Source organism: Oryctolagus cuniculus, chromosome 3 (genome assembly GCF_964237555.1).
Source record: "Oryctolagus cuniculus chromosome 3, mOryCun1.1, whole genome shotgun sequence".
Taxonomy (NCBI): Eukaryota; Metazoa; Chordata; class Mammalia; order Lagomorpha; family Leporidae; genus Oryctolagus; species Oryctolagus cuniculus.
The window spans coordinates 82,763,247-82,775,776 of NC_091434.1; the positions used below are offsets into that span (position 1 = coordinate 82,763,247).

Below are 12,530 nucleotides of genomic sequence, written 5' to 3' on the forward strand. Positions count from 1 at the left end.
GTATTAAATAGATACTGTTAAATAATGTTGTTTGAAATTCTTAATAGGAAGTTAAAGTATTAAAACATAAATTTAAGGAAACTATTTACTTTTTAATTCAGAGTAGAAATGTTTCCGAAAGAAATACTTTATTGTTTGGTATTATTTCACTTGCCTTTTTGTTGACTTTTTTAAGCACGGAGCCTTGAAGATCAGCCAAAGCAGTTTCCTGAAGATTGGTCGGAGGAGGATGTCTCATCATGGCTTTGTGCACAAGGTTTAAAAGACCTTGTTGGTGTATTCAAGATGAATAACATTGATGGAAAAGAACTATTAAATCTTACAAAAGAAAGTCTGGCTGATGATTTGAAAATTGGTAAGATTAGTAGAAAATAGTCAATCTTAAAAATAACTTAATACCTTAATCTGAGGTTGATTTTAATTCTGTTAATGGTTTATTCTTAATATTCTAGCACTAGAATTATTCTGGTGTATGTTTTTATACAGAAGGAGAGTCTATTACATTAGGGAAAAATTTATTTTTTATTTACTTGAAAGGTGAGTTATGGGGTTGAGGGGGCAAGAGACAGAGATAGAGATAGGTAGGTAGATAGAGATAGATATCTTCCATCTGCTGTTTCATTTCCTCAAATGGCTACAATGGCTGGGGCTAGGCCAGGCTGAAGCCAGAAGCCTGCAGCTTCATCCATGTCTCCCACATGGGTGCAGGGTTCCAAGTACCTGTCCATCTTCCATTGCTTTCCCAGGATGCAATAGCAGAGAGCTAGATCGGAAATGAAGCAGCCAGGTCTCAATCTGGTGCCCATATGAGATGCTGGCATCATAGGCAGAGGCTTGACCTGCCACGGCATAACACTGGCCCCAAGAAAATGTTATATAGCATTTCTTGGGGTAATTAACACATCCTGTAATTGTAAATTTAAAAAAATTGTGATTTATTGTTGATGTTTTAGAAAGTCATTTTAAATTTACTGTTATAACTTCCTTTATATATCAAATATACTATCTTAGCCTATTTAAATCTCTTGGAAGCTTACAGTTTTTTTAAAAAGCTAACAGAATGATGATTTTGTGCGATTTCTAAAAAGTTGAGGTAATTGTGTACTATATGCATACCATACCATGATAGTTACTTTTGTATCACAAGTAACTTATTTTTCTTATAATTTACTTTTTTCTCCAGCAAGTAGGAAATAGAGCGAAGGTTTCTTTTGATAAAATATTTTTTAAAATTTCATTTCAAGTATACAAGTTTCATGTATTTCATATATACAGATTTAGGAACATAATGATACTTCCCACCCTACCTTCCCTCCTGCCGTGCACCAGCCCAGCCTCCTCCCTCTCCTGTTCTCTTAATTTTAACAAAGATCTATTTTCAGTATACTTTGTACTCATAAAATTAACTCTACACTAAGTAAAGAGTTCAGGAAATAGTATGAAGAAAAAAACAATGTTCCTCAACAGTAGAGATAAGGGCTGTAAATAGTTACTGAATCTGAAAATGTCCATTTCACTCCAGTACATTACATTCTAGGTACTCTGTTAGTTACCCCAGGTCAGGAAAAACATAGGAAACCTGTTTTTTTGGAACCGGCTTATTTCACCAAGTATAATGGTTTTCAGTTGAATCCATTTTGTTGCAAATGATAGGATTTCAGTTTTTTGTTTGCTTTACAGCTGAATAGTACTCTATAGTGTATACATACCATAATTTCTTTGTTCAGTCATCAGTTGATGGACATCTGGGTTGATTCCATACCTTAGCTATTGTGAATTGAGCTGCAGTGAACATGGGGGTACAGATTACTCTTTCATATGCCAATTTATTTTCATTTGGGTAAATGCCCAGGAGTAGGATTGCTTGATCATATTGTAGGTCTGTATTCAGATTTCTAAGGTGTCTTCATACTGTCTTCAACGCTGGCTGCACCAGTTTACATTCTGCCAACACTGGATTAGTGTACCTTTGCCCCCACATCCTTGTGGGCATTTGTTATTCTGTATGAGAGCCATTCTAACTAGGGTGAGATGAAACTTCATTGTGGTTCTGATTTGCATTTCCTGATGATTTTTTGACGTGTCGGGCAATTTGAATTTCCACTTTTGAACAATGCCTGTTCAAGTCCTCCATCCATTTCTTAACTGAGTTGTTTGTTTTGTTTTTGTTGAATTTCTTGAGCTCTTTATAGATTGTGGATGTTAACCCTTTAAGAGTTGCGTAGGTTGAGATATTTTCTCTCATTCTGTCAGTTGCCTCTTTGCTGAGCGTTTCCTTTGTAGTGCAGAAGCTTCTCAGCTTGCTGTAATCCCATTTCTCAATTTTCGCTTTGATTGCTTGTGCTTCTGGGTATTTTCCAAGAAGTCTTTGCTTATGCTAATGTCTTGCAGAGTTTCTCCAGTGTTCTGTAGTAATTTGATGGTATAAGGTCATAGATTTAGGACTTTGATCCATTTTGAGTGGGTTTTTGTGTAAGGTGCAAGGTAAGTGTCTTGTTTCATCCTTCTGCAGGCAGAGATCCAGTTTTCCCAGCACTATTCTTTCTCCAAGGATTGATTTTAGCTCTTTTGTCAAAGATTAGTTGGTTATAGATGAGTGCATTGATTTCTGGGGTTTCTATTCTGTTCCATTGGTCTGCATGTCCATTTTTATGCCAGTACCAGGATGTTTTGATTACAACTGCCCTGTAGTATGTCTTGAAATCTGATATTGTGATGCCTCCAGCTTTGTTGTGTAAGTTTGTTTTACCTATTCAGGGTCTCGTGTTTCCATATGAATTTTAGCATTTTTTTCTAGATTTGAGAAGAATGCCCTTGGTATTTTGATTGGTTTCACATTGAATCTGTAAATTGCTTTTGGTAGTATGGACATTTTGATGATACTGATTCTTCCAATCCATGAACTTGGGAGAGTTCTCCATTTTTTTGTGTCTTCTTCTATTTCTTTCTTTTTTTTATGTTTTGTAATTTGGATCATAGAGATCTTTGACATCCTTGGTTAAATTTATTCCAACGTATTTAATTCTTGTAGCTATTGTGAATAGGATTGATCTGAGAAGTTCTTCCTCAGCCATGACATTTCCTCTGTATACAAAGGCTATTTCTGTGTGTGTTATTTTTTTAATTTTTTAAATTTATTTGAGAAGTAGAGTTACAGACAGAGGGAGAGACAGAGAGAAAGGTCTTCCATCCACTGGTTCACTCCCCAAATGGCTGCAATGGCCAGAGCTGGGTCAGTCCAAAACCTGGAGCCAGGAGCTTCTTCCAGGTCTCCCATGTGATTGCAGGGGTCCAGGCACTTGAGCCATCTTCCACTGCTTTCCGAGGCCATAGCAGAGAGCTGGATTGGAAGAGCAGCAGCTGGGACATGAACCACTGCCCATATGGGATGCCAAGACAGCAGGCAGAGGCTTAGCCGACTATGCCATAGCACTGGCCCCTGTTTGTAAATTTTATATTCTGCCACTTTTCTGAACTCATGAGTTCCAGTTGTCTCAGTGGAGTCATGTATATTTAGAATCATGTCATCTGCAAACAGAGATAATTTGACTTCTTCCTTTCCAATTTATATCCCTTTGATTTCTTTTTCTTGCCTAATGGCTCTGGCCAAAACTTCCAGGACTATATCGAATAGCAGTGGTGGGAGTGGGTATCCTTGTCTGGATCTGGATGTTAGTGGGAATGCCTCCACCTTGTCCCCATTCAGTAAGGTGCTGGCTATGGTTTTGCCATAAGTTGCCCTGATTCTGTAGAGGAATGTTCATTCTATACCCAATTTCCTTAAGGTTTATATCATAAAAAGTTGTATTTTATCTCAGATGCTTTCTCTGTATCTATTGAGATAATCATGTTTTTTGTTGTGATGTGTCACATTTATTGATTTGTGAATGTTGAACCATCCCTGCATACCAGGGATAAGTCCCACTTGGTCCAGGTGAATGATCTTTCTGATGTGTAGTTGGATTCGATTAGCTAGTATTTTATTGAGGATTTTGGCATCTGTGTTCATCAGGGATATTGGCCTATAGTTTTCTTTCTGTGTTGTATCTTTTTCTGGTTTAGGAATTAAGGTGATGCTGCCCTCATAGAAGGAGTTTGGGAGGCTTCCCTTTCTTCAGTTGTTTTGAATAGCTTGAGAAGAATTGGAATTAGTTCTTCTTTAAATGTCTGGTAGAATTCAGCAGTGAAGGGGCCAGTGCTGTGGCGTAGCGGGTAAAGCCGCTGCCTGTAGTGCCTGCATCCCATATGGGCTCCGGTTTGAGTCCTAGCTGTTCTACTTCTGATCCAGCTCTCTGCTGTGGCCTGGGAAAGCAGCAGAAGATGGCCCAAGTCCTTGGGCTCCTGCACCCATGTGGGAGACCCGGAAGCTCTTAGCTCCTGGATTCGGATCAGCACAGCTCCAGCCTTTGCAGCTATCTGAGGGAGTGAACCTGTGGATGGAAGACCACTCTGTCTCTCTACCTCTCTTTTTCTGTGTAACTCTGACTTTCAAATAAATAAATATTTAAAAAAATTCAGCGGTGAAGCTATCTGGTCCTGGGCTTTTCTTTGTTGGGAGGGTCTTTATTAATGATTCAATCTCTGGCATGGTTATTGGTCTGTTTAGAATTTCTCTGTCTTCTTGACTTCGTTTTGATAGACTGTGTGTGTCCAGGAATTTGTCCATTTCTTCTAGGTTTCCCAGTTCGTTGGCCTACAGCTCTTTGTACCTATCCCTGATATTTTTTTCCTATGGTATCTGTTATTACATTTCCATTCTCATCTCTGATTTTATTGATTTAGGTCTTCTCCCGCTCTTTTATGATGTGAATGGTATATCTGTTTTGTTTTTTGGAAAAAAAAAAAAAGCTCTTCATTTCACTAAAACTTTTTTTTGGTTCAATTTTGTTTATTTTTTCTCTAATTATTTCTTTCCTCCCTTTAATTTTGGGTTTAGTTTGTTTCTCTAGGTCCTTGAGGTGCATTGATTGCTCATTTTTTTGGTACCTTTCCAATTTCTTGACGTAGGCACCAACTTTTTTTTTTTTTTTTTTTTTTTTTGACAGGCAGGGTTAGACAGTGAGAGAGCAGACAGAGCCAAAGGTCCTCCTTCCATTGGTTCACCCCCCAAATGGCTGCTAAGGCACGGCTGGCGCACTGCGCCGATCAGAAGCCAGGAGCCAGGTGCTTCCTCCTGGTCTCCCATGTGGGTGCAGGGCCCAAGCACTTGGGCCATCCTCCACTGCACTCCCGGGCCACAGCAGAGAGCTGGACTGGAAGAGGAGCAACCAGGACAGAATCCTGCACCCCAACCAGGACTAGAACCCGGGGTGCCCATGCCGCAGGCGGAAGATTAGCCTATTGAGCCACAGCACCAGCCCCAGAAACTTTATTTCTCTTTTAATTTCTTCTATGACCCGCTGTTCATTCAGGAACTTGTTGTTCAGTCTCTATGTGTTTGTACTTGTTCTAGAGATTGTTGAGTGTTGATTTCCAGCTTCAATCCAGTGTGGTTAGAGAAGATGCATGGTATGATTTTGATTTTTTTAAATTTTGAGACTTGCTTTATGGCCTAGCCTATGGTATGCTAGTGACAGTTCCTTGCACTGATGAAAAGAATGTGTATTCTCCAACTTTGGGATGAAAAGTTCTGTAGATATCACTTAGGTCCATTTTCTGTCTAATTGATCTTTCCATTGCTAAGAGTGTGGTGTTGATGTCCCCCATTACTATTGTATAGGAGTCTATGTCTCTCTTTAGATCCATTAGCATTTCTTTTAAATAGCCATATGCACTGTAATTGAGTGCATACATATTCATCATAGTCACATCTCCTGTTGAATTGATCCCTTAATCATTACATAGTGCCCTTCTTTACCTCTTTTAACAGTTTTGTGTTAAAGTCTATATTGTATGATACTAGGATGGCTAAACCAGCTCTTTTTTGGTTTCTATTAGCATGGAATATCTTTTTCTATCCTTCACTTTTAGTCTGCCTGCAGTTTTGTTGGTGAGTTGTGTTTCTTGTACATAGCAAATAGATGGGTGTTGTTTTTAGTCCATTCAGCCAGTCTGTGTCTTTTAACTGGAGAGTTGAGGCCATTTACATACAAGGTTACTATTGATAAATAATAACTTGGCCCTGCCATTTTTCCATAAATAGCCCTCTTGTTTACTTTGGATTTCCTTTGTGCTCTTATTGGGAGATTTTCTGCATAGCAAAGGTTTTTTTTTAAAAAAAATTCTCTGATTTAGTATTTTAATTGGTTGATTTCTTGTTAATTTCTTACAGTAAATCTCAACAGTATAAGCAGTACTTAAAAATGTGAAATGGTTTATTTGAAAGAAAAAAATAGTATAATAAAAATAATTATATATTTATATTTAGTCTTTAATTTTATATTTAGTTTTTGTAGCCAGGTAAATAAGGATTAAGCAATTCTTCCAGGTTCAGTGAATGGATTGAAATGTTTTTCAAAGATGAACCTCAGATTTAGTAGTAATATTTCATACATTTTTGTATAGCTTGTGTAGTAAAGGACCAAGGAGCTAAGTCGAATCTTTTATAAATTATTTTTTAGTTATACTGAATTTCTTTTTGTGTTGAATTTTAAGGAAAGCAGACCCTTTCTCAAAACAGTAAGTTGGACTAATAGAAAATTAAAACTAGGTCTAGAAACAAGTGTGTTAGGAGGCAAATGGATAAGTGTATGAATATATGCTAATGAATTTTACTGTATAAATGCATAACTATTTCACTTTTTTTTTTTTTGTCTTTGAAGTATACTATTAGACAGTTCCCGTGTCAGTGTGAGTAACTCTAAATTTAACATTCAGCTTATGGAGAAGGTTGATTAATTGTGCAGTAAAATACACTGCAGTGGTTAGAGACCAAAGTAATTATATATTATGTTTGACTTTAAAAATTATGAGTATTTTTTTTAAGGGAAGGGGTTTATTAGGGAACACCCAACAGACTGGAGTGAAGGGGCGGCGAAGGAAAAAGAGAAAGAGAATATAAGAAAGAAACAGGAGAGGAGCTAGCAAGGAGAGAAGAGAGAGAAGAGAGATGAGAGGAGCCGAGAGAGAGAGCCAAGAGACCAGAGGAAGAGGCTAGAGAGAGGAACCAAGAGAGAAGAGTCAAGAGAGCGCAGGGGAGAAGGGCCAAGAGCCAAGAGTTCAGGAACAGGCCCTTTTAAAACTTTGCCTGAGGGCGGGCAGGGAAGCAGGAGCAGTGAATCCCATTAGGATGGGGGTGGAGCCTGGCTCAGGTAGCTGGGCCATGCGGCCACCTGGCTACAACTGTGCCAGTTTCCTAACATTCCCCCCTTTTGTTTTTTATAAAGCAGGATTTGTATGGGATTATGTTAGTCCCAAAAGTCCAAGAGGGGTAGAGGGACGATGATCTGTCTTTAGAGCTACTTTCTGCTGACATGGGGCGACGAGGTACTCTTCGCTGGCTGGGGGCGATGTCTCAAGCCACTGTCTCCTAGCTGGGAGCCTTGTAGCAGCATTTGGTTGACCGCCTGGTTGTTGAAGGCCTTTGTTTGTTCCATTATAACCTTCTGTAAACACTTAGACACTGTAGTATGAGAGACAGGGTGAGAATAGTAGCCAATGATCCTAAGAGTAGCACTAACCAGGTAATGAGAGGATTTTATAGAGGAGAGGAAATGGAGGGGGGGGTCTCTGGACCCTTATGGGGACAGTTTGATGGATGTGGTTTAAAGCTGATTCCAGCCAAGACTGGGAGAAAAGCCACTTTTGCAGGTAGCAGGGTTTGTAGAGAAATTTTGAACAATTATACAGCATTAAGTAGGGAAGAGGACCATCAGTACACACAGGTTGGGAGTAGAGCCATTGGTGGTAGAGTAGAGGTTATGATTACAAAGGAATGAGGCCCAGGAGTGGGCTAAATCAGCTGCGGTGGTCACTTTGGAAGCTGGGCTGAGTGAAGGGCTTTTTAGCTTAGAGCCAATGAGATCTGTGGCTCTGACCTGGGATCCTTCAACAAATTATGAGTATTTTTAAGGAATTGAGCAGTCTCTCAAATCTTTTTTTAGTTGGCCTTTTCCAAACATACCATAAGGAAGTTTGTGCAGGTTTGAATGTCTGCATCAGGTACTTTATGGATAATAGTCATTGTCTAGGATTGGGTTAATGAACACCTGAGGTAGAACAAACGTAGAGTTTTAGGAAGCAAATAACTGTCTGGCATTACATTAACATAGGAATGTCCAGATTACACCTTCAGAAAATCTAAGATATCCTAAGGCATTTGTGCACCCTTGAATTTGTGAACACTACTATAACATTTAATATCTTAAAAGCATGAAGTTTAAAAGGGAAAGAGCAATGAAGTCACTTACAGAGGTCATCTTGGGCAAGCAGGAAGTCCACTGACTGCCACATGTATCTGCACATTGGTCTCAGTTTATATCTGGGCTGTGGGGTTATTAAACAGTATGCTGTGTTCTTAGGGTTTGGAATTACTGTAGCCCATACAGTGGCAAAAACTTAGTGTGATAGATGCCAAGGAGCAGTTATCAGTCATGGAATCATAGATTACTACCTGGGAAAGAGATTTTTTTTAGAGGGTCACTCTTTCTTTTGTTCTTTTTTCCCCCAAAATATAAAAACACACAGGACATTTTTACGATTTTCTAAGTTAAAAATTGTATCAAATTCTTTTTCAAACTTTATACTTCAATTGTCTTCATATCCTCAGATTTTGAAAATTTCATGCCTCTGTAGTAATACCTCATTATGTGGATTTTCACAGATAGCCTCACTATGTAACTGCATATATCATTAAGGAATTGAACAGTTACCATTTTTTCCTTACGCACCATTAAAGCAGAATCACTTGTTCCAATGTAGTAGCTGTGCGCTGGCCCACTACTGAACTGGGCATGGCTCTTCTGGTTGCCTGCTGTTCCTGTGAGTTCTCAGTGGGCTTTTTGTGGCCAGCTTTACTCAGGCCTAGTCAGTTGTCTTGTAGCTTCCATCCACACAGATGTCATCACACAGATGTCGTCCACACAGACGTGGACACTGGTGGTTTGTCCATAGTCACTCACATTGTGAGGTTTGTGAGGCTGTCTGGCTACCTTTTTTTCTCCATGGGGTTTGAGTTGGCCATCAAGTTGCTTTGATTCAGAGACATTAAAAAAAATTAGACTGCTTCTACCACTATCTTCTCCAAATCTCCCTTTAAAAATCCCTGATATACCTGGAGTTGTGTTTTCCATTCTTATGCCAATATCATTTTTGTCTTGTCTTCATGTCTCTCTCTGAATATTTTATCTTGGTCATTCTTTTCTGAAATTTGCTTTTTAAAATAAAATTTTCTTTAAAAAAATTGGAAGGAGTTCTGTAGTCGTCTTTGCCAGCAGCTAGCGTTTGGTTCTGTTGTTCTGTGACTGAGCGAGCAGGCAGGTGCTTGGGGAGCCTTTGTCTCCAGTCTCCACCGCTGCTGTGGCGGTGACCCTCCCAGCACACACATGGGGAGAGTAAAGGGCGCCAGTGAATGGTGTCTCTCCCTTCGTGCATGCAGATCTCTGCTCTGTGCTGTCGTTCCCATCTTCCAGGATGGCAACCCCGGGAACCCACTCAGCATCTGTTTCCTCAGGGCTTTTCAGAGCCTTGCTTTATGTTGTTTTGTGCATTAGATGGTTATTAGAATGACAGAATTTTCCAGGATGACGTACGAGGGAAAAAGGAAGGCACTGGAGCTCGTGCCCATTATAACCTGTAGAGAAGCAGATGCTTCCTCAGGATGGTGGTAAGCCCGAGCCAGACAGTCCCTTGCCTGCACTGCGCTTATGGAGCAGTCAGATTTATCATGCTTATCCCCACCCCCAGTGCAGAGGAGCTGTTTGTGTCCGGGGTATGGTGAAGCTCTGGACGTGGTTTGGTAAATGCTTCCCGAGAGCATGGTGCTCCGACTCTGCTTTGAAAGCCCTAAAACTGGACAAGGATAACACCTAATGGAACCTTTTCTTACCTAGAGCATTTTGAAGTAGACCTCCTGTATCCTCTATTGTAACTATTGTAAGCACTCAAAATGTTAGTACAAATATATAATATTTTGATAGGAAAAAGATCTTTGTTCCAGAATATTAAATGTCTGTGTTTTTATTATGAATAGTTTAGTTAGCTCTTTAAATGAGATGGCTATGTCTAATGGCAGCGTGTTCCACACATACAAAAAAAAATCAGGAGCTAGTTTGTCAAGCCCTGTGTGTGCACAGGTGGAGGATTTTCACTGGGCAAGGTATCAGGAAGCATAGCAGTCAGGTGTTTCTGCCATCGTGTCCTCTAGTACCCATACTGCAGTCAGTCCTCACCGTTCCCAAACCTTTTTCTGTTCATTTTACTTGTTTAATTATCTGTCTCTACTCTGATTTCACTCCTTACTTAGAGCACATGGTCCATCCTAACTTCTTTTAAACCCTCCATTGTATTTGCCTGGCAAAGTAAAAATACGCAGTTCAGGGAGCAGGAATTTAGCCTAATGGTTAAGTGTTCTGCATTCCACATCCGAGGACCTGGGGTTGATTCCTGGCTGTGGCTCCTGACTTCAGCTTCCTGCCACTGTAAATCCTAGCAAGCAGCAGAGATGGCTTAGGTAGTTGGATTCTTGGCTCCCAGCTTATGGCTTTGGCCCTCGCTGTTGTGGGCATTTGGAAAGTGAACCAGCAGATGGCAGCTCCCCTCTCTGTCTCTGTTTCTGCCTCTCAGCTGGAAAAAAAAAAAGAAAGGGCAACTCTGCCGACCCTTGGGAAATGCAGTAATTTGGAGGGGAGAATCCCAATCCTGGGAATACATGGACCCAATAAACCATGGGAGTGAGTGTTTCTCTGACTTGTTGCATTAAGACCGACTGTGGTGGGCAGATAACAGCATGCTTGATTTTAGAGGCACCCTTCCATAAATAGGCACTTCTGTCTTGGCAATGGTTTCCTCTTGAATCTGGCTAGTGATCTCATAGGAATCTCAGGGAATCTCTGTGACTCATTTATGCAAACTCGGCATGTCAAGAAATCATGGAATTCTGTGTTGTGCTTTTAATAATTGTGTGAAAGTCTCTATTTGGTTTCAGTGAATTCTGTAAGATGGAAGTCACAGCAGCCATCAGCAGCTAGCCCGACTGCCACATTGGTTTAACTCTGGGCACCAGGCCCCCGGGTAGATTGAGCAGTCTATTACTTTTGGCCCTTATTCCGCCCGACTCCCCTGTCCTCCTGGGTGTCACAGGGGTGATTGGTGTTTGTGGTAAAGCTGAGGAACCCTGAACTTAGCAAACTCCTGGTCTTCTGATGGGACCACCAGCAAATTAGCTCCTGAGGAAGATGTTGTCTACCCAGGTGGAGACCTGCCCTCTGGCTGGGCAGAGGACAGCATGGCTGGCTTCCTTTGAGAGACTGTCTGGGACAAAAGGAGGTCGAGAACGTGGAGCATTGGCTCCCTGCAGAGAGCAGGCTGGTTTTGCTTTTGTTGGGAAATAGGAAGCATCCTGAAATGTGATTTTTTTTTCTTCTACCACCGTGAGTCCCAACATCCCAGCCTACAGCAGCATTGTCAGGTGGTTTCACAAATGTAAACATTTCCCAGCATTCAGTATACTAGACCTTGTAAAACTGAAAAGTAAGGTAAAAAATGAAATTTGTGAAGTTTTGTACATACAGGTGGGCTTTATGATTTTCATATAAGAATCAGAAAATATATTTAACTTCATAGTTTTAGAATATTATAACATGAAATTTTATGTAATTAACATGAGGTAGTTTAAAAATGATTTTAGAGAAAAATTTTTGTTGTGTAAATACCCATAATAATGAATCTTTTGGTTTTGTGGATTATATTAAGATCTGGCAACCTAAAATTCTTGAACTTTTAGAATCTGAGATATTTAAACTGCACTAGCTGCTGTTGCGTTTTAACCATAGATTGTATGTTACGAACACTGGCTAAGTAATCGTAAAGAAGAGTGCTGTGGCGCAATGAAGATTCTGGGTTGGACTAGATAAAATGTGTGTTTGCTGGAGACTTCGTTGCATCAGGATTACCAGTAGCTCTCCAGGCCTAACAGATGATTTCTCTTCAGAATCTCTAGGGCTGCGTAATAAAGTGCTGAGGAAAGTGGAAGAGCTCAGGACCCAGGCGAAATCCCTTTCTTCTGGAATTCCTGATGAATTTATCTGCCCAATAACTCGAGAACTTATGAAAGAGCCTGTCATTGCGTCAGGTACGTGTGGCTCCCTCCATCCCGAGGGGAAGGCTGTGTTATGTGTTGCGTCAGTACATAATGAAGGCAATTCAATTTAAGTTTGCTTAAATTTGGAAAATTTAAAAATTCATGTTTTATATCTCATAAATAGCTTCTGCTTTTAAAAACTATTTTCAGTTGTAACTGCTTTAGTCCATCATGGCTCTAGTTCCACTTCGACTCTCCTACTAGTTGGTGTGTATGTATGTTTGCAAATCTTTGTATTGTAAATAGCACTGTGCTGATGTTACAATACATGTTTGGTTCTGTCTACATTTAC

General features: G+C 40.1%; 1 protein-coding gene across 4 annotated transcripts in view; it reads left to right on the top strand.

Moving 5' to 3' along the window:
• WDSUB1 (WD repeat, sterile alpha motif and U-box domain containing 1) overlaps positions 1-12,530 on the top strand; it is a 59,181-nt gene that overhangs the window by 28,681 nt on the left and 17,970 nt on the right. For all 4 annotated transcript variants that reach the window (XM_051849524.2, XM_051849525.2, XM_070070826.1 and 1 more), the window contains 2 exons: positions 176-355; positions 12,089-12,229. In XM_051849524.2, coding sequence (XP_051705484.1) covers positions 176-355; positions 12,089-12,229 — 321 coding nt within the window. The remainder of the gene's footprint in view (positions 1-175; positions 356-12,088; positions 12,230-12,530) is intronic.